This window comes from Callithrix jacchus, chromosome 2 (genome assembly GCF_049354715.1).
Source record: "Callithrix jacchus isolate 240 chromosome 2, calJac240_pri, whole genome shotgun sequence".
Classification (NCBI taxonomy): domain Eukaryota; kingdom Metazoa; phylum Chordata; class Mammalia; order Primates; family Cebidae; genus Callithrix; species Callithrix jacchus.
In genome coordinates this window covers 167,730,747-167,758,521 of record NC_133503.1, presented here as the reverse complement: position 1 = coordinate 167,758,521, position 27,775 = coordinate 167,730,747, and the positions used below count along the sequence as shown (strand labels likewise).

The 27,775-nt window shown below is 45.3% G+C and overlaps 1 protein-coding gene across 2 annotated transcripts in view; it reads right to left on the bottom strand.

The window, feature by feature from the left end:
• Positions 1–1,476: 1,476 nt before the first annotated feature.
• GDNF (glial cell derived neurotrophic factor) overlaps positions 1,477–27,775 on the bottom strand; it is a 27,993-nt gene continuing 1,694 nt past the window's right edge. The window contains exons 2-3 of one of the 2 annotated variants that reach the window (XM_002745035.6): positions 23,520–23,696; positions 1,477–4,857 (exon numbers count right to left, since the gene is read on the bottom strand). In XM_002745035.6, the coding sequence (XP_002745081.1) occupies positions 4,373–4,857; positions 23,520–23,670 (636 nt within the window). In that variant the 5' untranslated portion in view covers positions 23,671–23,696 and the 3' untranslated portion in view covers positions 1,477–4,372. The remainder of the gene's footprint in view (positions 4,858–23,519; positions 23,697–27,775) is intronic. The other variant, XM_017969950.4, reaches the window with a different exon arrangement.

Sequence of the window (27,775 nt, the reverse complement as noted above, 5' to 3'; positions counted from 1 at the left end):
CCCAAGAAGGATGAGGGGAGCACGGTGCAGGCCCCCCTAGGCTGCTGAGGACTTCACAGCTCTCAGCTTATTCTCCTTTTCTTGGTTGAAGGAAGTTTCTAAAGTTGACCACTGGTTAATCATTTTGTTATTCATTCTCAGCAAGAAACCAGCAAATATTGCGCGCGCGTGTGTATGTGTGTGTGTGTGTGGGGGGGAGGCTGTCCTCTGTGTGTGTGTTTGGAGAGGGGTGTCCTCTCAGTGGGGAGCTGCCTGGTGGTTTCTGCTTCTTATTAATCTCTAGTCCAGCTCAGAACTCACCCTGAAGCTCACAGGAACAGGCAAGATGGTCATCAGGTGTGATGAGAAAGAAGACAAAACAATGAGCCGTTTCATGGTCACAGCTACATGGGGAATTCCGTGCTTGGCACTCCTCCTGGACTGCAAAAACATTCATTGGCCTAATAAAGGCTCTGATAAGTTCTACGATTGTATTTTAAACTTTAGAACATAGGTTGATGCTATCTAACTCAGTATTTTCCAAAGTTATTTGATCAGAGAACCATCCTGTCCTCCTCCTCATTTTTTAAATTTGAGGAGCATCCTACCAGGTAAGTAATCCCAGAGACACTTTGGGAAAATGGCTCTAAAAAGGGAGGTAAGCATGAGTTTTACCATCTTGTGTTCCCACTTCAAGTCACTGACTTTGGACGGGAATTTTGGCTTGGAGAAAACACAGCTGGCCTCAGCGCTGCCCTCGAGCCTTTTCCAGCTAGGGCTGGCAGAAGGACTCTGAATGCCTGAGCCTACAAGTTGGTACCTGTGACTCCACCAAGTCTCCACACAGGGACAGCATGCATTGGGAAGAGGGGGCATTTCAGGCAAAGGCTAGTGCCACACAAATGCTGTCCATGGGGCAGCCCAGGCCATGCAGAAGAGCCACAGAGCCCCACGCAAGGCCACCTTTTGATGGTCACAAGGCAGTCTGTGACGTGACTCAGAGTTTCGTAAAAGCTGCTTCCTCTGCCTGGCCGCTCCTGATCTGTTGGCACTGTTTCTTAACTTCAGTCTTAACGTCATTTCTAATTAAAGCAAGCTCCCCGGTTAGTGTCTGTATCATAGGATCCCGTTTGTATTCTTTTAGCATTTCTCAACACATGGATCACTACATATTTTACTTTTTTGACTGTTGTCTATCTCCCTGCAAATAAAATAACTCCAGGAAGGCAGAGCTTTTTGCTTTGGTCACCATTAGAGCCCTGGTGCCAGGAAGAGTGCTGGCACAGTGCAGGCACACCATGAGAGTTTGTTGAATGAATAAATGAAGAACAATTTTGCAAGTTTTTTCCCTCCTGAGTGGTGATTGGTTGCTGGGAGTTGATGGGCAAGGCCACTGACCATCCAGTGGGCTGTGTGGTAAGAAGGGGATGATTCCTAATAAATGCTTGAGGATGGCTGCCTGGCCCAGTGCATGCGAGGAAGTACAGAAGTACAGAAAGCGATAGAAATGGGTTTTTATTTGTAAAAAGTTACAAAATGATATTGTACAAAAATAAAGTCTGTAGAGAACTTTGGTTGTATAACACAAACGACCAAGACAGATCAGAGAAGTCAGAACTTCCAAACAAGTGCACTCCTTACTGTATCAGATGGTGATCACAATGATAAAGAAAAATCACAAACTTTACCCTTTTGTGGATTTGGTGGAGCAATTTGCTTCCAATAAAACCTGCTTGTGGTGTGTAGGTGATGCTGGGAACGAGCTGTCAACACCCATTGGATCCTACAGCTTTTTTGGGCAGGGACTTTCCATGGGGAGCTAGGGTGGGGGTCACTGAGGTTGAAGCCTGGGAACAGTGGCCACTGCACCTGCCAGGGATCTCTGAAAGGGGCAGATGTCCCCGGGGCCACATCCAAATTGCACTCCATGAGTGCCTGGATGGCTGGGGTTTGTCACTGTTTCGAGCAGTCTGACTTTCAGCAAGATCCCAAGGGATAGTGAGAGGGAAGACCTTTCCTCCATGTCCCAGGAGGGCAAGGGGAGCAGAAAGGACAGAAAAGGGCAGAACCATGAAGAATTTGGGTATTTTGGTGGGGAAGGGATGGGATGTCTGGTATCTGCTGCTTCTTGTTACTTTGTAAAATCAATCCGATTACTTGATGGAGGACGGTAGCTCATTTAACTGCTAAATCTGTCATAGTTTTGTGGCTAATAGCCACTATGGTAGTGATAGATCATCTCCTTGATGAAAATCCCTTTTATGAAATGTATAACAAGCTCTAATACAGGGCCTAGTGTGTCGGCTGCAAATTCACAATCTAGGGCACAGAGGAGGTGGCTGTTCCCACCCCATACTTCCTCCCTTTCTAACCTCTTTTTCTTTCTTTCTTTCTTTTTTTTTGTAGACAGGGTACCAGGCTGTCACTCAGGCTGGAGTGCAGTGGCATGATCACAGCTCACTGCATCCTTGACCTCCTAGACTCAAGTGATCTTCCTTCTTCAGAATCCTGAGTGGCTGGGACCATAGGTGTGCACTAGCATGCCTGGCTTTTTAAATTTTTTTGTAGAGACAGGGTCTCCCTATGTTGCTGCCGTACTGGCCCCGACCTCCTTCATTTAAAGGCAGCACACTCTTAAGTATGAGGCTCCATGTGTGTGGCTATGGCTGGCCCAGACGTGGCTTCCTCAGTACCTTTCTGAGCCATCTGCTCCCCAGTGAGCTGTCAGGTGCTCGGGTATATAGGAGCAGCAACTGTTGACCCTCGATGACAGCCCAGGGGTTGTATAGGACCTGGCAGACCCTATCTGTGGAAGGCCCCTGTGTCTCCTGGGCTGCACTGGGCAGCCGGCATATTCTCAGGAGGGTGGTGGGTGGGCAGGGACGGAGGGAGTTTGTAAAATGGTAGCTACCTGACAGCACTGTTGACATTACTTTTAGGTCAGCATTAAATCCAGGACTACCTACTAAAGGGAACTAACCTTTTCTACACATGGTTATGCATAGTAGAGATAGATATACGTGGAGGGGACCAAGAGCTTAAATACAGCAGGAAGTGGAGCCCACGACATTTCTGTTCAGCGATGGAGCAAGGAAGAAATAAAGCCAAGTGCTGTTGGTTTCTGCATGCTGCTCCAGGAATGGGGGCCTGCCCAAGATGCTCCACAAATAAAAATTGGGAAAAATGCTGAAATCTGTGGGGAAATTAATAAGAAATTTTCCTGAAAAGGTAAAGTAAGTGATTTTTAACTAGCAAAAAACTTTTTAATACTTTGAAAAGCATGGACCCTTGTTCCCAATTCAAATTTCTTTTTGTCACCTTTCTTTGCATTTTGTGAGCACATATACTTTGGCACCTTTGAAAAGAAACTTTAATAAATAAGGGAAAAAAGAGAAACTCATTAGTGAACGATAATAAATAACAATAACTTAAATCTCAATAAATATCTTCTCTATGTTTCCGTATCTGAAACAGATGCATTGCATCGAGTAGCTTCTCTGGTCACTGGTGACCACACATCAACGGAGCTGGGTATGTACCGTCTGTCTCTCTGTAAACCAACAGGCCAGGAGGCTCTCCCTGCCAGGGGGCAGCTGGGGGCCTTCCCCGCTTCTCTGCTACAAGAATGCTGCTGAAAACCACAACTTGTTTCCTGTTTCCAAGGACATAAAGGAAATACCTTCAGGTTTGGGTTTAATCATGAGCACAGCCTTTTTGATTCCTAGCCAACTTCTTCCCACCCTGCACACCGTGATGGAAATCAATCATCAACCACTGGCAATAATGCTGGTTGTAGTAAACCTCATGCCTCGACTTTCAAAGGCAAAAGTGATTATCTCTTGTATCTGCTTTTTTTTTCCTCTCCTTTCCAGGGTGTGTCTCCACTGAGTGACAGAAAAATAAACTTCTCTTAATTTCAGCAGTAAAACGTGATGACAAGGAGTGACACCAGGATTCCTGTTACCCTGGTGTCTTCGGACATATGAAAACAAACCACAGGAGATAGACTGGTTTGGTTCTTCAAGTGCATCCGCGACCACACCGGTGATCGGTTGATGGTGGACTGTATCAGCTGGAACGGTGGTAACAGCCAACCAGGAACATCAGCCCTGAGCTTCTAGTGACATCAGCTGCCATCCTGGAGAATCCAGAGGGCTGTTTTCTCTCTCTCCTGTCCAGTTTTCTGTAGTTGGATTTCCCTCTACCAGGCTCCCATGATGGCTGCCTTTCTCTTCCTCCTTCTCTTCCTCTTCTTCTTCCTCTTCCTCTTCCTCCTCCTCCTCTGCCTCCTTGGTCCTCATCTTCCATTCTGGGCAAACATTTCCTGGGAACCTTGGTCCCTTTCTTTGCACTGTAGCAGGAATGCAATACACAGCAGTCTCTGGAGCCGGAGTCAGATACATCCACACCTTTTAGCGGAATGCTTTTTTAGAATATGGTAAACCAGGTTATCATCTAAAAATGACAGGTCATCATCAAAGGCGATGGGTCTGCAACATGCCTTCCCTACTTTGTTACTCACCAGCTTTTTATTTCTGGACAAGTTTTTTAATATTTTGTCATACGTTGTCTCAGCTGCATCGCAGGAGCCACTGCAGTACCTAAAAATCAGTGCCTCCTTGGTTTCATAGCCCAAACCCAAGTCAGTGACATTTAAATGTATTGCAGTTAAGACACAACCCCGGTTTTTGCTCTTGTGGCCTTTCTGACCTTTTCCTTTGGAATTTGCCGGGTTGGCAGCTGCAGCTTCCCGATTTCGCTCTCTTCTAGAAAGCTCTGCCATTTGTTTATCTGGTGACCTTTTCAGTCTTTTAATGGTGGCTTGAATAAAATCCATGACATCATCGAACTGATCAGGATAATCCTCTGGCATATTTGCTGCAACAAGAAAAGAAAAAATGGTATATGAGACAAAATGATCATTTCAAGTCATCTTCAAGATCAAAGTGACCCCCTAAAGTCAGCAAAGATTGGACCCACAGCAAAACTATCAGCTGGTTAACCTATGGGACCACTGTAATCACCAAGAACAGAGGCAAAAATGATTTAGCTGGAAAAGGAGACTAATGTGGTGGTGACATACTTCCTCAAAGAAAACAAATCCTTAGAAGTGTAGTTTTCCTCTGAATAACATCCACTGTTTTTAACAAGTCCACACAGAGCTCGCCCTGAGCTGGCCAATCCTCTAGGGCCATTTTTCTTGCCTAGTCACACAACCTAGAGTCATGGTTCTTAAATGTGAGTGTGCGGGAAAATACCTTGGATATTGACTGCAATGCAGATTCTTGGCCCTACCTTTGGAGATGATGAGTCATTTGGTTTGGGGAGAGGCCAAGGAATCTGCATTTCTAACAAGCTCCCAAGGAATTCTAATGTCAAAAATCCTCACACCAAACCTTGAGGGACACCATCTTAGAGGGTGAAAAAAGTGAAGTCTTCTAATATGGCTACTTTCATCTGGAATACTGAATGCTGTTCCCTGAAACTTGCTTTGATCTTGCGTGGCTGACTGGGACAAGAACCATTCTGACAGAAGAAATGAAGAGCTCAGGAATGCAACTATAGTTTAAAACTTCCTTAAAAATCATTAAGGAACAGGAAAACAGTTTATATTTTACTAACGAAGAGACTAATTTACCCCTTCCTTTGAACGGCATGACTTAAAAAAAAAGCCCCAAAGCCCAGTGATAGCGTACAGTGGCATTTGTACATCAGAGCAATAAACGAAATGAGATGCTATTGTGGACAGAGCAGCCCTGCCCCCAGGGGTGAGGTCCAGCCTCTGCTGCAGGCTGTCACTGGGCTCCCACTGTCTGGCTGCAAGCAGGACAAGAGGCTCATCAGGGAGATCACATGGAGAATGGACGAGGGGACAGTGAGATGTCTGAGACCTTTGGTAAAAGTATGAATCAGCAGTCTTTTGGTGCTTTCTGCCCTATTTCAGCATTTGTTTTGGTAAATCAAGTAAGAAGAGAAAAGTAACTAATGGAACAATGTAATAAATTTCTAAATGGGTGGGGGAAAACAATTCAAACACCTATTTCTTAGGTATTAGGCCTTTTATGCCCCACTCACCTCATTTTTCAGGTCATTTATGTTTAGGATTGTAAGTGGCTTAGAGAAATATACCACAGAAGAGTTGTCAGCAAGAGTAAATGTTTTTTGCCAAGATTGTGTTAAAACATAAAAGGTTACATTATGTCTCACCCATGTCAAATTGTTTTGTCATAAATGTAACTTATTTAATTGTTAAAATATATCAGGTATCCCTTCCTATAAAACAAAACCTAGCAAAGGCAACTTAACCACGTGTGTGTGTGTGTGTGTGTGTGTGTGTGTGTGTAATATAGAAAACATATGATGTATCATAATGAAAAGACTGGTGATTGGAATCCCTAGAAAGCCTTGTTGCTATCTGAAATTTAGCATTGGCTGGATTAGCTGTATGGAATTCACAAAGCTGTTTCCACACCGGCTGAAGCCCTGTCACCTCTTGCCTAGACAAGAGCAGTGGCCCCTGAACTGGGCTTCATTCTACCCTTCCCCACCTTTGATCTGTTTTCCACCCAGCACACAGAGGGATACTTTAAATGCAGATCATAATCCCCTTGCTCAAAACTTTCCAGTGGCTCCCCATTACTCTTGAAGGAAAAACCCAAATCCACACTGGCCTTAAAGGCCCTGCCTGACCTGGCCACCCCTCTCCTCCAGCCTTTATTACCTCAAACCTCCTCTTCTGTTTCTCCTCTTATTCCCTCTCCTCTAGCTACCCTGGCTTCCTTACCATTCCTCAAACACGGGGCTCAGTGTCAGCACCACTGACCTTTTGGGCTGGATCATTCTTCATCGTGGGAGGCTGTCCTGCGCACTGTAGGATGTTTGGCAGCATCTCCACCCAGGAGAGGCCTGATACAGTTCTGCTGTGTCCCCACCCAAATCTCATCTTGAATTGTAGCTCCCATTATCCCTACATGTCATGAGAGGGTAACTGAATCATGGGGTCAGGTTTTTCCTGTGCTGTTTTGTGATAGTGAATAAGTCTCATGAGATCTGATGGTTTTATAAAGGACAGTTCCCCTTCCTGCCCATGCCCTCTTGTCTGCAACTTTGTGACTTTGCTCCTCCTTTGCCTTCTGCATGATTGTGAGGCCTCCCCAGCCATGTGGAACCATAAGTCCATTAAGCCTCTTTCCTTTATAAATTACCCAGGATCAGATATTTATTCATAGCAGCAAGAAAATGAACTAATACAAGGCCCATAGGATCTGTCATGACAGATCAAGGTGTCTCTGGATATTACAAATGTCCCCTAGGAGCAACACCATCCCTCGAGAACTATAGCTCTAACAGTCAGGAACTCAGGGCCTTTGTGCTGGCTTCCCCTCTCCTTCTGAACCCTGGTTCCTCTGGAGAACCCTGTGGCCACTCCCACATCTCCTTCAAGTCTTTGCTCAAATGTCACTGTCCACAAGTCCCATCCTGACCTCCCTGTTTAAAATAATATCCTTTCCTAACCCCTAATCCAGATACTGCTGCCCTGTGCCTCCCCTCCACCATAATTATTGCTACATTCTAACACACCATCTAACTGATTTCTTAGGCTTGTTATTTACAGTCTGTCTTTCCAAAAGAATGTCAACTCCCAGAGGCAGGAACTCTGTCTGTCCCGCTTGTTCACTGATGGATCTCCAAGTGCTTGAGTAGGCCCTCAAGGTAACTGCTGGCTGAATGAGTCAGGCTATTTTACTAGGGGAAAAGAAAGTTCTTAACTTTTCAAGGGGACACTGGGACTTCAGCTGAGAACTGCATCTTTATGAAATAAAATGCTACAAAATAAACAGCCCACATCACTCAGGAAAGCTACTCTGCTCTGAATGGCACAGCCACTGCCCACCAGAGAGCTGAAGAACTGTCTCCAAACTGCCTTTCCTCCTCCGCTTTCTGCAGCTTCGCAGTAGCAGTAACTCCCAGTGCCTACCTCCCCTGGGTCTCCCAAAGAGCTCTGTTTCCTGAGTAATACTTTCTTAAGGGAGTCCAAAAGAGTGCCTTTTCTTTTTTTTAAAGATGGAGTCTCGCTCTGTCACCCAGGCTGGAGTGCAGTGATGAGTACTTTTTTTTTTTTTGAGATGAAGTTTCGCTCTTGTTACCCAGGCTGGAGTGCAATGGCATGATCTCGGCTCACTGCAACCTCTGCCTCCTGGGTTCAGGCAATTCTCCTGCCTCAACCTCCTGAGTAGCTGGGATTACAGGCATGCACCACCATGCCCAGCTAATGTTTTGTATTTTTAGTAGAGACGGGGTTTCACCATGTTGACCAGGATGGTCTCTATCTCTTGACCTAGTGATCCAACTGCCTCGGCCTCCCAAAGTGCTGGGATTACAGACTTGAGCCACCGCGCCAGACCAAGAGTACTTTTAATTTGTCCTTTCCTTTGGACTGCTTTCTCACTGGACTTCCTTTAGGAAGTTTTCTTTCAAAACAAAACAAAACAACAACTTTAAATCACGTTGACAGAAATGAATGACTCTTTTTTAAAACAATGAGCTGCTTTTGCTACTGGTGATTTCTTTCAATGATAAGCTATTGAAGAGGAAATAAATACAGATGTGCCCAGTTTCAAAAAAAATGCTTGTATAGAAATCAAAACTTATAAGATAGATATATTAGGAGTGATCAATACTAGGCATGTGGCTAATGGTTAATATAAGAGTCATTAATCCTAATATATCTATCTATACAGAATGGTCTTCAAATTAAAACAAAAGAGACTCTTGTTTACAAAAAGACTCACATCATGGGCTCTATTCAATAATTTTAAGTAGGCCATTTATTTAGGAACCTGGGCATATAGAAAGTTAAGATCAATTAACAATCAACTGAAGATCAATCAGAATTGAGGGTAAAAAATTACTGAAATTTTAACATAAGCTAATGGGAAAACATTAGAGTCACAGAAGTTCAAATTATACAGGCTTAGAGACTCATTAATCTATATGTTACATAATTTCATATTAATGGAGTAATAATAAGAATTTGAATCAGCACTTATAGTTTGTTTTTAGCCCTCAATACTTGAAAGATCTTGAAAAACATTTTTCCTCCCTTTTTAAGACATTTTGACCGCAGGGCTCTGTCACAGGCTTTGTTTGCCAGGTAAAAGACAGACATCTCAGGTAGATGGTGAATACACATCATAGCAAATTTGTCCAAACCCATGGCACGTATAGCACCAAGAGTGAACCCCAATGTCAACTATGGACTTTCAGTGATAATGATATGTCAGTGTAGGTTCATCAATCATAATAAATGTACCATTCTGGTGGGAGATGTTGACAGTGGAGGAGGTACTACATGTATAGGGGTAGGGAGTATATGGGAACTCTGCCTTCCCCTCAATTTTACTGTCAACCTAAAACTGCTCTAAAAAATAAAGTCTATATTTTGTTCTTTAAAAAAGGCTTTCTGGCATGTGGCTAATGAAAACTCCTTCTTTTGGTGGAAAATCTCCCTCACACCTTGTTGCTAATGTGGAAATATTTAAGCCTCAAGTTCAGGCCATAGGCAACTCTTATTAAGCTCAAGGTTTTTGTTCCCCTTTATATTCATGAAAAATAGAACAAATGACAAATATTTATGCTGAAAAATTTACATGGATATGAATTCTGAAAACCAGGAAAGGGCAGTATATTTTTTAAACCACAGGGCAAATAGGCCTGCCTCTTTTAATTAAATGAGTTCATTCTTAGAGCCAGCCTCAATTTATGGATGTGAGGCACTTGGGGGCATTAGGAGCCATACTCCTCTGCAGAGGGTGCTAGGCAACCTCACTGAGCCTGTCCTTAATTATTCTGCAGAGGCCTCTCACCCAGCCCAGGCAGGAAATTCCTGGTGATGAGCTGAGATGCCCGCAGCTGCCTCCATCTTCCAGGAAATCACTGAACTGAGGGAAAAGCAGAGGGATTTAGGTTTGGATTTGTTCCCTGAATTAAGACTTACTGGCACATCTCTGTCTTTATCCTATAAAAGGCTTGGCAGAATGTCAGATACACAAATGACCCTCATTTATTAACTTTAATAGTGAAATACTTGCAAACCACAAAAGAGAAGCATCATTAAAAAAAAATAGGTCAAATCCTTGCTCATTTCCCAGGCCTGCTTGGAGGATCTATCTTGGAAAACATGTTCATATAAAAGCTAAAGTTTTTGGAAATCCAAAATGCTCAGATGCACTTAAGCTATCCTTCAGAGTGGAACTAAATATTTTTGCGTTATTCTATTTAAAATATTTTAACTTTGATGTGTTCTTTGTATAAACAGTGTTACTTAAACAAACGAAACCTTGTCCTGGGGCACCACTCTGGGAACAAATTGTTCACTGCAAAGACTTTGGTGCCCTCGATTATGGGGAAAAAAATCCAGTAATGTCACCTCAGGAACAAAGAACTGAGATGGTGACTATTTTGTAAAGTCAACTGAGTCTTTTTTATAGGAACAATGGTGAGGGGTCCAAGTCCTTCCTGTAATAGCTGAACTCAAAATTACATAATTCAAAATGTTATATTGGTTAAGCTGGCATTATTGGACAAAGTCTTTTCTTAAAATGCCAGATTTGTCTAAAAATAGTACAGGTTAATTATCTTTTAATCAGAGGTCATTTTTATACTTGTAGCTGTTGCCCCCTCCTCAGCCTGGCCAGGCAGGGAGTCTAAGCTGACTTTCATCTGAAGTTTTCAACCCATGGGCCTGAGAGGGAGGTGGCACAAGGTTGTCTATGACGAACAAAGTGGTAAGGACACAACTCCTTATCTAGAGGGTGGAGGGAAGGTCTCTGAGGCTCAGAGGGACCCAGGAGACAGGGGGCCTGACTCTAGTACCCACAGTGCCCCCTGTCCAGGAGGGGAGGTTCTTCAGGCCAGGCTTAAGACCTGCATGAGCTGAGCTTGCCTGATGAAGAGGCCCTAGAGATAAGGCTCAGGGATTTCTTGCTCTAGGGAGAACAGCCTTGCTATTTCACTGGAAAGTGTCCAGCTTCTGTGACTGGAAGGGTGAGGGCTAATGAGTCTTATAGGGGTGATCTGTTGCCTGAGCCAAGACCACACAGGTGAGAGGTACATCAGGTGAGAGGGCCCCAGATGGTGGGGCCCAGTTCTGGGATGGAGCAGGATGTGGAGGATGAGGCCACAGGATGCTGCATCTGGGGCTGCCAAGGTGCAGTGCCATCCATCCTGACATGTAGAGCTTCCCACGAAAGGCTGTCGTTAGACAGGAGGAAAATGAAAAACCCCCTAATGGTGGGAGACATTCAATCTGGTATTCTTTGCTTACCTATCCTGTGGGTAAAGTGCAAATTGCTCTACAGGCCAAGTATCTTAAAAAATATAGATCACTCTCTGTCTATAAACACATACACACGTGCAAGCATACATATGTGTCTACACACAGAGACACACCATACATACTTACATGAAAAGAAAAGATTAACTTAAAATTGATACAACTTCTCAAGAGTCCCAACGAATGTCATTGTTTTAGAATAAGTTATTTTTATCTTTCTATAAGATACAAACATGATTTTCTTTCACTAATGTTGGGATATCATTACAAGAATATCATTACTACATGGCTGAGTCTAACCTGTAAAACTTCTCATATGACAAAATTTCATCAGGCTATACATTATATAAGAGCTTCCTTGAAGCACTTAAAAACATTACCAACATAAAAGTGGAATACTGCCTACTTTCACACATTGACTTTCAACTGACAGCATCCCTTCAAGGCTGAATTGAATACTATCTCCACTTTACAGCTCAGGAAGCTGAGGCTCAGAGAAGACAAATATTTGGTGAAGGCCACGGGGCTAGTAAATGTGGACTTGGTGGTTCCGTTTCAAAGCTCAAACTTGTCTTTTTGTTTTTAAATAAAAACTCTACTACCGTGGAGCATTTCAAGTCTTGTGGCATATGGGAATTTACTGTGAAATAAGTGCAAGACATGCTGGTTTCATCTATACACATTTACCGGTTCAGCACAGGAAGTGAGAAATATACTTTCTGTTAAAAAATTCAGTATGTACTCAGGTACACTAAATAGATCCTAAAGTTTGGCTGCCATGGGCCACAGAATAGAGTAAATTGTCTCCGAAAAAGGAAAAGCGATGCCATTCAGGGGCATCTCTCCCGTGTCCTGGTTCTTGCATGTCACACTAAGGCAGCTCTGGCAATTTCCCAGTTAAAACAGGAAAAGCTGCAGCCAGCACGGCAGCAGATCCAGACAGAGAGGCCCCATCTCCGGAAGCTCCTCCAACTCATGCTGGCACCAAATGACCAGGCTCCTGCTGTAGAGCTGGAGAGAACAGAGGCCTGGATTCCAGTCCTGGGTCAGTCCCTGATCAGCCCTGCGACCTTGGAAGTAGTCACTTAACCCTTCTGAGGTCAACTCAGTGCTCTCTGGGGCCCCTTCCAGCTCCAAAATGCTAAGATGAGAATAGTCTAAGCTTTGGCTGGAAAGTGTGGCCAGATGTGAGTTTTTTGGTCACCTCTTTCGGGGAGAAGACCACCTCTGGTTGACGCCCCAGCAGCATTCAGCTCAGCCACTATCATCAGGGGCCCCATGAAACCCCACAGGAGGTATTTTAAAACTTTGCAGTACTCAACCCCTTCAGTTTATCTCTTGGCTCAATGTCTCGGCTACATTTGAAATGATTGTCATCAACCCTCTCTAAATCATCAAGTCATTTTCCTGTGCTCTATTTAACAGAGGTAAAAGATATATAGAAAGGACCCTGTATCTGCATCTGAAGACATCCAGATTCTACTGTGAGGCATTCTTAAACATCAGTTTCCATCTGTAAAAATAGAGAAGGGCCCCATGTCCCCTGAGAGGACACACTACAACCACATGCTATGGTTCCTTCAGTCTCCATCACCCACAAGTCAAACACTCCATTTACCACTCTCTTCGCATCTCAGTTGTATTCATTCCTGTTTTTGCTGCTTCAAGTATGCTTACGTCATACCTGGCTTATGACTCCAAGGCTAGAATTGCCCACTGCAAGTGGTACAAAATGGATCAGGAGAGCCAAGCAGTTTGTCCTGGAAGCCGATCTGTGGGCTGTCAACACTTATTCTCATTTGACCTCCAGCGACCTTGAAAATGTGCAGTCCATGAGAATGGACTCTAAATGTGAGTTCATGAGAATGTTCCGGTTCTCTGAAAAACTTCTGTAAAGTTTTGTCATCTGCTTCTATTTCAAAGTGATGACTTTGCCACTTATTTGAACTACTTTTTTAAAAAAGCCCATAGATCACTAAGCACTGAATGCTGATGCATCTTATGTTATGTAATGACCTTCCTTGCTTTCCTATTTTGGACGCAGAATTCATCTAGTGTTTGGTAGACTGTCCTGATCATAGGCTGCTCTTGGGTTAACTTTCAGAAGTGTCCACAGCATCTATTTTCCTAAAACAATCACCGGCTGAGGCAATTTACTAAGTCATTGCGACCATTTCCAGAGCTACCAGGCATTCTCTTCAGGACCAGTGGTTTGTTGAAAGTAAGGCATGACACCGGTTTATTTGAAAAGTATTTGCTTTGTAAAAACACCAGTGTTTTGTCGTTTTAAAAAAGCATTTCTGGATTCTCTCAAGGCAGAAGAAAAAGACCAACCAGAATGCAAAACACTTTACAGAAAAAGGAGCTATGGGTGTACTTTGAAGAGCCAATTTGCCCATCAAAATGCCATCTTATTTGCCATCTGCACCCACTCTGAATGACACTGCACATACCAGTTGTACTGTATCCTAAGTTATCCTACAACTCAACTAAGAAGATTTGTAATAAATGGACTGAAAATTACTCATGAATACAAATAGCCAGAAAACCCCACTCAGGGAGAGACAGACAGTAAATTCCTTTTGTTACTCAGGTTCTGATCGTCTTGCTCTGATTTCTATGCATGGGGTCCATGCTTTTATCATAGTTATGCTAATGATTTTACAGTAATACAGCATGGTCTCCCTGGGTGGAAAGTGTCCACTGTTCGCTTTTAAGTCAGAAAAACACCCGACAGGGTGTTCATTTGTTAGCTAATCCACGAACACCTGGTGTGAGCTAAAAGCACTCCACAGCCAGTAATAAACACCCCAAGCTAACGAGCACACACCAGGAGCTTTGCTACTGCCCTTATAAAAAACTTAACAGAGAAGGGTAAGAAAGTTATCCAGTAAAATTAAGTGCACAAAAAGCCACTAGGGTAAATCTTCCCTGGTGTTATCAGAGGCAGGTGGTTGTGGGGGTGTCTCTCCTTTCTTCTTTCAGTGAAGCCCTGCCCTCAGCCTGAGAGGCTGTAGGACCTCGCTGGATTCTGCACTCAGCGTCTGTCCGGCAGCCCGTCCCAGAGGACCCACTGAGCAGTGGGTAAAAGGCATGTAAGGGTCTCAGTGATTTGAACAAGAAGGAAAGACTAAGAGAAGATGAAAGAAATCTTCTTTAAAATTTGAATTTGTTTGATAGATTCCTGTGGTCAGATATTAGGAGGGAATTTCTACCCCCGGTGAGTGAATTTACGGGAATCTCAAAGACTCTATAGGTAATGAGATATGGTTATCATTATAAAACAACTTTATCTACTAAATGCATTGCCTAATTTTTTTTCCTTAATGATTTTTTTATGGAGTCAGAAGAGTGACATCTGAGTATCCTGGGCTGGCAGGAAGTGATCTTGTGCAGTGGCGACAAGTGTAAGTGCTGGACTCGGGCTGCCCTGTGTCCAGACCCTGGCTAAGTTGCTAACCCTATAAGCCTCAATTTCCTCTTTCAAATGGGGCTAGTCACCCTTTTCCTTCAGGTCAAATTAATATGATAACATAAGAAAAGATTCAAGCTCAGTTCCTGGTCCACAGAATGCATTTCATAAATGGTGCCTAATGTAAGCCAATATGGTTGTCACATCTGGGACCCTCCTTCAGCAATGTTTACACAGAAGGCAGCAGCACAGTCAACTCTACTGTCTCTAGACAAAGCAAGATTGCGTGAAAGGGGATCCAGACACTGGTCCCTACTTAGTCTAGCATGTTCTACAGAGGAGAGACCTCTGTGCAGGGCCTGGAGCCCTTGGCATGGTGGGTTGTGGGCAGAAGCCACAGGCCCATCTTGAGAGGCTGTGTGAGCTCTTCTGTGCTCATCAAAATGCCTGACAACTAAACACGCAAATGTCAGCAGACCCTGAGCCCATGAGTGATATCTTGGTGTGCACTATGGTGTGCACTATGGCTTATATCTTGGTGTGCACTATGAGGCCAGGCGCCTCAGTGATATCTCTTCAAACTGAGGCGCCTGGCCCTCTGGGGGCACATGAAGACTTTCTGCAGCGTCTATGGGTGGTTGAGAGAGAATCCATGTCCATTTCCTAATTTCCACATGTGCCGTGTCCTAAAATGTCTGGTCTGCCTGCAGATGCTCCTGCTGCAGTTCTCTTTGCCCGCATCCACTTTACCAATCCCCCTTCGACCTTACTGAGAAACGGTGAGCTTCTCATCCATCTCGCCATTCTACTGTGGGGCCTGTCCCAGGGATAAACACCTTCAGGTGCCATACAAAGGCATTCATGCATGAAAGGCTCCTTGAGACAAACTGATATTGGGCGCTTCCTGATGTGAGGACACAGCGTCAGGAACATGGCATTCCAAGGATGTTTACCTACATCTAATCATGTGGAAATAATCAGATCCAAACTGAAGGGCAGTGTGGGAAATGGCTGGGGAAAGAGCCCAGACTTTTCACAAATGTCCATGTCATGGGAAAAAAAAAAAAAGGCTTGGGAATCATTTTAGATTTAAGATGTATAAAGATACCAGACAATCAAACGCAATTCATGGTCCTGGTTTTAAAAAAAAAAAAGTAAAGGACATAACGGCTACAATTGGGGACATATGAACATGAACTATTTATTGGATAATAGTATTATATCCATGTTAAATTTCCTGAGACTGATAACTGAACTGTGCCTATATAAGACATTGTCCTTGTTCTTAGAAGATAGACATTGAAGTACTTAACGTTCTGATGTTTGTAACAAATGCTCAAATGGTTCAGAAAAAATGAGGCAAAATGCTGAAAAAGAAGTCAGTCTTAGTGAAGTGTGTATGGGTGTTCACTGTACTACAAACACTTGCAACAGGAGAAAACTTTATGAATAAACCAAGAAATCCTGACTCAAGTTGCTGCGTACTTCCTCCTGGCCAGGCCCCTTGGAAAGCCTCATTGCTTTCTCTGCTTGTCTGACTGTTCACCTGTCCATCTCTTTACCTTACAACTGGGATTCAGAAGTGTGAGAGTTGTCCTGGGGTATATATTAACATGAATATTTGAACTGAAAATAAAGTCAGACCTTTTCTGACCAAAAAGCCAATTGATGTGGGCTGATTAGTTTGATCATTTTTCACGAATTGAATAAGCTACATGTGCAGGTGCAAAAGTTTTGCCAAAAGAATATTTAAAGCATATATACGGTTCCCAAAAGGGTTAGCAGTGACATCTGGTATAACCATTTAAACTTATGATAAAAAATTTTAGAAAGCTTCAAAGTAGGTAATCGTTTTTTTAACATTCTTATTTGCAGGTTTGCAGGCAAAAAAACTGGAAGGCCATATTGTTTTAAAATCATACTTTTCTACTTCGATTATGTTATTAACGTCATGCAAAAGTGGGTTTTGCCTTTACTGAGCTAGTCTGTTGTTTCCCAGGGGTGACCCAAGTCTGCTTATGCATACTCCTATTCCCACTGAGGCCATCACTCTGGCACTAGTGCAGTCATGCCAGGTTTCCATGTGGATGCCATCCCCTCCCCTCGCTGGGCAGAATGGGAGTGATCTGTGAACTGTCTCCCACAAGGCTTCCCGAATGCTGTCTGCCTACCAAACACTTGAGAAGACCTTGCTTTGTTGCAGAGTTAGGGAGCCTTCTTTCATTGCAAAAAGCATCAATATTATAGGACTACTTAGAGAAATTCATGTTTCTCTTCTTCAAATGTCCTGATCTGGACTTTGAAGTAGTCATTAATAATACTTGCTTAAGCCTACCACAGCCCAAATGGAAATTTTAAAAGGGGCTAAAGGAAATTTAATAGTCTCTGCTTCTCCTTTCTCTTCGCTTGCTTGTTTAATTTTCCTGGAAATCCTTGTTTTAGGGTTAGTGAGTGCATTTTTAAGCAAGCCAAATGTCTGTATTTTCTTAATCCATTAATATGCATGCTTGTATGAGTAAAGTCAAGAAATAATTGGCTTTCAGGCCAAAAGGCTGAGGTTTAAATTCTGGCTTTACCACTTACTAGGTTTGTGACCTGGAACAACTCTCTAGGTCTCCTTTCTTCATCTGTAAAATGGGGATAATAGTATCTCCTCTTGTATTGTAGAGCTCAAACTTATTTGATTTCAGGACAAGAACTGTGTTAATCATGTGGATACTTAAAAGGTGCTATGTCGTTAGCTTTAAAATTAAGTGTTTATTTGCAACTATTCACTTACTTGTGGCTAGTAGTTTGATTCCATTGTGCCTGTGTTTAGAAGATTGTTAAAAATAAGAGCACAATACCTCAAAATAAAAGACATGCTTATGCCGGAGGCCCCACTCAAAAGCAGTCTGGGTATTTAGGTAACTTCTGCTTCAAGACAGCTTTGAAGCAAGATCCCCTTGCTGTCACCTGCCTGCTCTATGGGTGCCCCACTGCTATTAAAAGCAGAGCTAACACCTTTTCCTTAATTTTATAGCATCACACAATCTGGTATCACCTACCAAAGCATCGTCAATTTCCCACCACTTCTTAGCACCTCTTTCTAGAATCTGGAGACTGGTCTGTCCTTTCCCCACATCATGGTCACAAATTTTCCCATGCTGTTCCCTAGTATGGAATATCCTCCTTTCCTTTTACCTTTTTTTTCCAACAACCATCTTTCAAGTACCAGGTCAAATCCTCCCTCATCCTTGAAGTCATCACTGCTATGATCCCCAAATCCCAGTGACCTCACTGCTAGGAATTTTCACCATGCATGCATACAGCTCACCTAAACCCTACACAATAAACATATCTATCTGACTGACATTCTATCCACCCATCCAGACATCTGCCCATTCACCTAGCAATAGTTTACAACTATATCACAAGCAACTTTATTTAGAAATTTAGGTTGTTTGAGGTCACACAGCACCCAGTACATGAAAGATATTTAATGTTTGTTTCCTATTTGAGCTCAAGTAATTAAATAAAGAACAAGTATTTTAATCAAATGGAGGTGCTATGGGCCATGAGTGATAAATAAACAAAGATCAAAGAGATGTTAGGAGGGGAAAGTATCAGGGAGCTTTAATTTTTACATCAGTTGAGGTAGAACCTGTTGAATATACTGCTTATGCCCTGGGTCAGCCTAAGGTCCTAAGACTGGCCAAATCAATTTAAGCCTTAAACAGATTTCTATACACAGTAATAGTTTGAAATAGGTTTCCAGAAATAGGGGTCAGAGTGAGAATGTTGGTTTCAGATCTCAAGTAAAAGATCAGTGCCTCCTATAAGAATCTGATGTGCAATTTCTTGATTCCAAGAGACCCTTCCCAAGTGGCAGAGCTCCTTTCCAGCTTAGGTAGTTACTTGGTTATAGTATTGTTAATTCATATAGTCCCTAAGCAATAAGACACAATAGATGGATGGTGTTTGTTTATTCTAAATTCTATATTTCATGACATTAGATTTGAAAGCTTAACATTTACCCAGCTTGTTGTACTAGAAGCTTCCTTAGTTCTATAGAGGTGGTCTCAGAGTTTACTAAAAGTTTTTTATGCTGGGGTTATGAAACAGATTAAATGTTCAGCTGGGATCATTTACAACAGAAACGCTCTATCTCCATATAGGTAGCCTCCAACTCACAATCCTCTTATCACTTACATAGAAAGAGCCTACCCTACTTTAGTTCCCTCCTTCCCGTAAGGGAAGAGGTTTCCCTAACATAACTATGGGAGTCTGGTGAGAAAAATTCCACAGGAAATACGTGAGTTTGGAAAGTGGGGAAGAAATGGAGCTGTGAAACCTTGGAAGAGCCAGGGGCATCTGACCCAGGGGCATGATCCCAGGCAAGCCTGGCCTGCCTACGTGCTGACCAACCAACAGTGAGGCCCAAAATAGCCTGCCCACAAGAGCTGCATTTCTCTCACTCCTCGTATGCTTTTGTGCTGCTGAAATCCCACCATTTAGAGCAGCATCCTGGCAGATGTCACAGCGGAAGAAGGGAATTCACTGGGTGCCCAGGGAGGGCCATTGCAAGTAGGAGGGTGGCAAGTGACAACTATGATCCCTATTTATAGAGCAGAGGGTTTACAAAGCAATATCTAATTTAACCCTCACATCAACCCATGAGACAGGTTTACTGTTATGACTATTTTACAGGGGAGAAAACTGAAGCTTAAGGGACGTTAAGTAACAGCTTAACATCTCAGTTTAGTGGCAAGGCTGGGGTCCAAATCCTAGTCTGGTCTGAATGTGTTACCTTGAGCTCTTGCTTGCTGAACCTTCCTGATTTCTTGTTCCATTCCCTCCTTTTGCAGATTATGGGATGTGGCCCCCAGGGCAGAGACTCTCACTTGATCATATTGTGAATGACAGTTCAGTTATATTATGGTTTACATAGGTTTTTGTGGCTACCCTGAAAACCTGATAGCTTAATTTAAAAACTTGTTTCTATAGGAAATTTTGTGACCTGCTAACAAACTGGTAGACTATAATCCCATATATTACACTAAATTGGAAATTACTTGTAATTACAACTTAACGATGCTCAATGTCATTTCAGTTGGTTTTTAGCTGCACAAAAAGTTAAGCCCACCTTACTGGACTGAGGTTTCTTTATGTTGGATTTTTCATTCCACCATACATGTACATTTACTAGAAGGTATGTTCCGTGAGAGCAGGGACTTTTGTTTACTAGGTGTATCAAGGTATCCCTAGCACCTAGGACAGTGCCTGCCACAGGCAGGCATACATGTAACTATTTGGTGAATGGATGTATGCATTTAGATGCAAATTTTTTAAACTACATGCATTTTATGCTTTTACTTATGAAATACATTTAGAGTTGAGATAGGGAATATGACTATGATGTACTAACTTTCAATAAATTTAGACAAACTTGTGAACCATGGTCTAGGCCGTTAGTTCAAGACCTTCCTCCCATATAAAGTATCCTTCCCTTCCCATATAAAGTGCATTTCAGTTGTTTGGGGGAAGCTCTGATCCCAGCTTCAGACCTGCCTCCTGCGATTATGGAACTGTGGCACACTCTAGACGAACTGCTTTGCCTCTTTCGGTTTCAGGACTAGAGGGGTTTCCTTTCAGCTTGAAAATGCTATGACGGCTGGGCGCGGTGGCTCAAGCCTGTAATCCCAGCACTTTGGGAGGCCAAGGCAGGTAGATCACGAGGTCAAGAGATCGAGACCATTTTGGTCAACATGGTGAAACCCCGTCTCTACAAAAATACAAAAAATTAGCTGGGCATGGTGGCGTGTGCCTGTAATCCCAGCTACTCAGGAGGCTGAGGCAGGAGAATTGCCTGAACCCAGGAGGCGGAGGTTGCAGTGAGCCGAGATCATGCCATTGCACTCCAGCCTGGGTAACAAGAGCAAAACTCCATCTCAAAAAAAAAAAAAAAAAAAGAAAAAAAGAAAATGCTATGACATTTGCAAGTTTCACCTTGCAGATTCCTCATGCCTACTCTAATCGCCCTTTGGACACAATAGTGGCAAAAAGCAAAATAAATGAACAAAGATAGCGAAAGAGAAAAGTCTTAGGTGTCCCAAAAGTCAAATCACAAGTCCTTGAGTTTATGCAGGCTAGAAGTTGCTACAGGAGGCAGCCGTGGGCCATTTACTTTACAGCCAGCCTCTAGGCAAGCCCATTGGCCAATTATGAATTCTATTTGGTTATCTATTCTGAATGTTTCATTTAAACTGGAACCAGCAGGACACCTGCAATCTCAAAGGTGAGTGTGCAAACTGTATATTCCGGTCCTCCTGTGAAAAGCACAGAATGACTGTTACTGTGGCAAGAAAGCTCTTTTGCTCAATCATTAAGTTACAAGCATTTGGAAGGAAGTAGAGGAATCGGAATTTATGATACTTTCTATTTTTTAGTGAAATGTGGTGACTTAATGTTTTTCTACATAAGCCTTAACCAGTTGCACTGTGTACAGTGCAGGATATAAATGTCAGCACTGTGACAGGGGCGTGTTGACACTGGTTGAGAGTTCAAAGTCTGCATACTGTCATTATTTTGCCTTCCTTGCGCTGACAGCTTGCTACTGAATCAAACATACCTGGAAAAGAGTCAATTTGGCTTAGAATGCAGCTCAGTTTCTCTTTGGTAACATTTCTTTTTCTGGTTTCCTCTAGGATCTATTAGGTCTTTCCATTGACAAAACACAATGGGGTGTGTTCTGTCGTTCAAATGTAAATAGTGAGAATCTTGTTCATTGATGACATAGCATCAGTTCTGGAAAAGGGAAGCAATCCCTCTTCCCCACAACATGCCCTCAACCCCACAATCTGTGCTAACTTGCTTGCTTTGTGACTGTACCTTATGTGAGCCACAGATTTTCTTGGATATTATCAGTCTGTAGTGATTCATGTCTGGCTGTACATTAGACTCATCTGGGGAACACCTAAAAACTCAGGTGCCTGGGCCACACCCCAAACCAAGTAAATCAGAATCTCCTGGGGTGAGATGTAGCATCAGTATTCTTTAAAGTTCCCTAGGTGACTCCAGTCTCTTCCCAGGAGACTCTTACCAAAGGACTTTGTGACAGGAGCATAAAGGCCAAGGGGCAAATCATAGCCGCTGGCATTGTGGAGCAGAAAGGCCTCTCTTCATGGTACAGTTACAGAGTATTTATTGAGCTCGAAAGTAACTTGCCCGAAAGTCACACAGAGTTAGTTGAAAACTGAGCCAGGAGCCAGAGCCAGTATTAAATGAGCCTAGTTAAACAGGACACTAATATGGCAATTAAACCTCCATGAATTAATCAGCTTTGTAATCAGGCACAGTCATTTTTCTCTTGGCAATGTCTGGGTTAGAGAACTATTATCTGCCACCGTGTTCCTGTCCCTCTTGTCTAGGCCCTTTGAGTGAATGAATAGCCAGTTTTGGAAGACCTGGCACTAAGGGGCATTTTAAAGTTTCTGCTGGAGAAATATTTATATACATGAAATTTGTGATGGAAATAAAAGTCTTTAAAATAGGTTTACACAGTTAATTGACAGACATTCTTGGAACAGGCACTTTAGTTTCAAAGGATCAACCATGTTCCCTAACTTACTTTTGAAGTCTTAATTTGCCTTATAAAAAAATCCACTTTCTGTCTTTCTTGGGATTTGTGGAAGAAGATGCTTTTGTTGCTATAATTAAGCATAAAATAAGCACATTGCATTTCTGGGTTGTTTTGTAGCCCAAGGCCAATGGGTTTGGGGGACTCAGTACACAGCTGATTGTTCTGGGATTACTACTGTGGTTGTGACCACAGTAAGTTTCAAGCGCAAAAGGGATAATTCTGGGGGTGGGGGTGGGGTGGGGAGGGAACAGTAGCCAGGGTGGTATCCTAGTCACATACAACTCATTCCTTCTTTATTCTGGGGTTGTGAAATTTTCTGTTGCTACCTTTGTTGACATTATGCCTCCGAAACAGCCTCTATCACCTGTAATATAGCATCTCTCACTTCATGTAATACACTTCTAAGGAATGGAGGGAAAATAATATCACATCACAGCCGATATTCCCTAACTGACTTGCTTCTAAAACATGTTAATTTTTGGGAGGTAAATCACAGACTTAATTTCTAATAAGAATAACCTGGCTTTTTTTTTTTTTTTTTAAGAGTTAGCATTGTCACATGTGGAATGAGCTACAGTCTTTGTCCCTAGTCCCAGCCAACACTATTTATGGTTAAGTCTTTCTAGAACCGGAACTTTTCTGAACAGAGGTACTTTTCTGAACAGATCTGACACTACCCAGACGCTTGTTCTGGAAATGTAGGCCCTTCTGTGTTTTCTCTGCCTCTGGTTTGCTTTTGTGAAAAGCCGGCCTCTCGGCTTGCAGGCGCAGTTTAGGATGAAAGTGCAATCGTTTTCAGAATTAAGGATAGCCAGGCACAGTCGCACAGATAAAGGGCTTTGGAAGAAAGAAGAACTGGGAGTGTGTATAGATGAGGAAACAGAAAAGGGGACAGCTGTGTGTGTGTGTATGAGGAGGTGGTGCTGGTGGGGAGGATATTTGTTCATCGGAATGCTAAAGGGGCAGCATAAAACTTCCATCCCCTCTGCGCTGGGCAAACCGGCCCGTGTCGCTTTCAGGCAAGGCCCTGGGGGCTTCAGCACCCGCACCCCTTGCCCATGGGTCGGGAGGCCACACAGCCATCCGGCTGGCTTGGGGTGCGTGCGGGAGACGGGTAGGGATGCGAGGGGGTCCGCCGGCGGCCCCCCACGCGGGGAGGGAATGGTTCTTACAGTCACTGCTCAGCGCGAAGGGCGCGCGGCGGCGGCCGAGGGAGCGGTCTTCGGCGGGCGCCTCGAGAGGCCTCTTACCGGCGGGCAGCGGGAAGGCGGACGCGGTGTGGAGCAGCACCAGGCAGACAGCCACGACATCCCATAACTTCATCTTAGAGTCCCGTCCGGCGGCGGCACCTGCGCGGGGAGGCGGGAGGTGGGGGAGAGAACCGCAGAATGCTAGTTAAGCCTGGGCTCTCCGCGGGTCCCTGCGCCCCCCTCCAACCTCGTCACCGCCCTCCTCCGGCACCGCCGCAGGCCAGCGGCTCCCAGCGCACTCCCGCCCTCCTTGCGAGTCCCCAGTTCGCTTCTCCCTTCTCAGTGCGCCCCAGGAGCAGCTTGCACACCCAATTCAGACTGCAGCTGCCCTTCTTCACTCTGACTCTTGGGGTCAGAGTTTCAAGCAGGGCTGCTGTCCCCTCCAGTTAACTCCCCATCCCCACCGCCACCACGAAGCCTCTCCAGTCCCCTCTACTGGTGCGCAACATCCCCCATTCCTAGGGGGCAATCCGGTAGTTCCCACCCTGCGTCCTCCACCCCAACCAAAGACTTCCCCTTCTTGTCCCCGGAGCTCCTGTGGGCGCGGAACCAGCCCTCCGCCCTAGCAAAGACCGGTCTTTCTCTTTGGGAATAAAATCAAGCGCACCCCCTGCCTCCGGTCCCAACCCGGCGTCCGGCTAGTAGAGGCCAGGCTTGGGGGCACCACTTACCCAGCCTGCCGCCCACGCTTCATTCTTCCCACCTAAGGTATTCTGTTGCCAGAGCAATAAGTTAGGAGGGACTTGGAGACTTTTGGGCTGCATGGGAATAGCTGGGTTAAGTTACTTAACTTCCCGAAGCACTGACTTGATTTAAAATACTCGTCCCACCTCTTAAAGTTATGAACATTAAATCACGCATGAAAGCGGAACATGTAGTAAGAGCTCAATAAATGCTTTACCATTGCTGTTAGGCAAAGACTGAATTTGTCTTTAAAGTTTTTAATCCTCCGTGGTATACCTGAAAACCCTTTCTTGATTGGATTTTTGCACCTTTGAGAGATTCGGGCCCTAATCCGTTCCCCTCCCAGAGGAGTAACGCCAGGACGACTCTGCCCAGTCCGGGACGCTTTGGAGGTGCTCTGGCAGAGGAAGGCCTAGACAGCGGTACGGCGCGGAGTGGGGGTGGGGGATGGGAGGTGGGGTTCAGCTCTTTTCAGCTGTTTGGCTTCTCAATCCTCACGCCCGTATAAAGGGGGGCCACGCAGCTGGGGGTGGGTGAGAAAAAGACGCTGTAAATTCAGGGAGGAGTTCCAGCCAATAAGGAAATGGAGGAGGACCGAGGCATCTTGGGGTGCAGTGTTATCCAGTGCCTTCCTAATGCCAGGGTTCCAGTCTCCAGGGGAATAGTGACTAGAGAGAATCTTCTCCTGCGGAATCTACGAGATTCATGCAGTCCATTATCCCTTCCCCTTGACCTGCCCCATAAAACGGATTCTTAGGAAAACTCGATTTTTTTCTATGCGGGAGGGAAATGCAAAAACCAGACAAATGCAAAAACCTCAGTGTCTTTCCTAGCCATTAATTCTCAGGCCACCCGCCTCCCTTCCAGGGTCCAGTCCTCATCTCTACACGGAACCCCAGCCCCTGTCCCAGTGCAGGCAACCCGAGGAAGCCTTTAATTCAGCCGCCAACCTCCCACCGCTGCAGAGACGAATGCGTTTTTCATCCCCTGGGCGTCTGTTTGTTCGTCCTGCAGCTGTTGGGTTCGGAGGGTGTAGGGACTAGAAACTTTTAGCGACCTGCAGCACCGAGCGCCTATTGTCTCGCGGACTGGTTTGCAAACTCGGGAACAAGCTAGGCTCTGGATCGCGACGCTCAGACACAGGAAAACTGCACAAGGCCGTACAGAAAGGGGCTTTGGCAGCTAGGATCCGAGGGACGAGAGCCGCCGTCCCCAGTACCCCGTCGGTGCCAGCTCTCGGGTGCGCTCGAAATGGCTGGTGGTCCGGAGGAGCAGGGAGGCGCGGGGTTACCACGCCACTCCAAATTGCTGTGCCCGCCAGCAGGAAGCCACAGAGGCACCAGATTCCCCTTCCGTCTTAAGAGGGTTTTCCCTTTTTTCCTGCTTGGCCGACCGAGGGCTTTTTAAATTGGACGTGGAGATCCTCAATTAGAAGTGTGGCGAAGCTGGCAAAAGACGACACAGTGGAAAACTCCCTGCCGCGCCAGAGGAGGCTCCCGGCAGCGGTTCCCGCCCTCGGCGGAGCGCCGCCAGGGCCCCTATCGAGCTCCCCCTCTTCCACCCGGACAAGTAGGGCGCATTCTTCCCCCTGAGCGCCGCGGGGACCAGCTCCAGTCAGAGCCGCTCTTTAGTTCCCGGTATTTGCAGGGCGGGGGAAAAGAGGGGAGGTTCTGGGGACTCGGCACACACACAGAGTCTGCTAGGACGTTTTTCTCAGAGTCCTTGTGGGCTCCACCCCGCGGCTTCTCAGTTTGTCTGTCGCTTTCCCCAAACACATCTGCATCTGCCCGGCGCGTTTCTCCTCAAACAGCGGCCTTTGCCCGCAGTGCTAACTGCTTCATCCCCGCCGCGTGCGAGAACCAGGCTCTGCTCTTAAAGTGACTGGGGCACTACTCCGCCAGGGGACTTCGGACCGTTTCTCGGGCCTGGCAGGCTGGTCCCCCTGTGGGTCCAAGAAAACCACGTCCTGGCACAGCAAAAGCAGCGGGCCGCGGGCGCCGGCACCTGGTGGGTCCCCAGGCCTGGGGAATCAAGGACGCCCGGGAAAGTCACAGGAGTGCTCGCAAAGTAGCCGCTCCTCGTGAGACGCTTCTGAGTTCCCGGCAGCAGGGGGCACTAGAAACCGCCTGAGCTGTGTCGCGCCCACGCGGCCCGGAGGCTGTGTTATCTTTTTAGTTATAAAACTGGAGAACCACCACTCCCTCTACAAGCCTCCCAAAGTCCGATTAGCCCGGGAACCTGTGGAGGTCCTAATGGTCATCTCTGCTTTTCGGGCTCCCACCCCTCCATTCTCGCTGGTTTTCCTCCCTACTTCACCTGAGCGCGTCTCTTGGCAACCTGCTTTCAGACCATCCCCCACCCCTTCCCCTCGTCACTGTGACAGCTTCGCCAGAGGGAGCGCTCCCGCCGTCAGTGCCCCCGCACCTTCTTGTGCCTGGCAGGCTGGGAGGTTTGTTTGGGCTTTGCCTTCAAGATCCAGGTCTCAGAGAGAGAAAAAGGAGGCGGTGAGGCGGGGAGACGGGTTTGCTATAAACTAGAGGTTTTTTTTTTTTTTTTTGGAGCGGGGAGGTTGAGACAGAAATTGCTGGAAGATCTATTGCTTTTCTTAAATATTCTTTGTGTCCTTGACTGACAGAGGACTTATTCTCCCCTTTATCACCCATAGCTGCGGGGCCCAAGATGAGGAAAGGAAAAAGAATTTGGGACACTTCTCGCAGGCCAACTGGGGAGGAGGGGTCTGTCTAAGGGCGGTGATCCAGGTCCGAGAGCACCCGAATTGCTAGCGAGAGTGGACTAGGGACACGGCCGACTTCCGAGACATCGGACACTTGTCACTTGTTGAAAAGTCTCCACCTTTCCTGCCAAAGCGAAGACGCAGCGAAACAGGGTTTGGTGGAGGCCGCTGGGCTCCCATTTTGACTGCTTTGCGGGACCGGGTGCATGAGTTAGGCTGGAAGAAGCATCTCTTCCTTGAAATACTTAAGCGTATATTCCAAATACTGAGAAAGAGTCGAGGGCACTCTTTCTCAGTATTTGGAATATACGCTTAAGTATTTCATCTTACCATTTCCACAGCAGGGGCCGGAGGAGTTGCCTTTGTCCCCGCCTCTGAGCCAAAGCGACCAGAGATCAGGGATGGGTAGCCCCCCGGGACGCGCACACCGGTCCTGCCGGTGAATTCTACCAAAACCGAAACTAGCTGGGCGCCAGGAGGCTTGGGGGAACCTGCGAAAGTCCGTTTCCAGCCCGAAGAGGGTTCGTTTTTCTTCCTTGCTGCCAGAAATAAACCAACAGCGCGGAATTAGCCCCGAGGTGGTGTAAAGTAGTGGCGGTGGTGTCGGGGTGTTATTGGAAGGCGGCACAGAGTGCAGGAGAAAAAGGGATCACTAAAGTAATAACTTCAATGGCCTAGTGGAGTCTCAAGAATCTGTTCGAGACAGAGATTTGAGCCCAGGACTGCCAAGAAAGCCCCTCTCCTAACAACCTCGACCGGG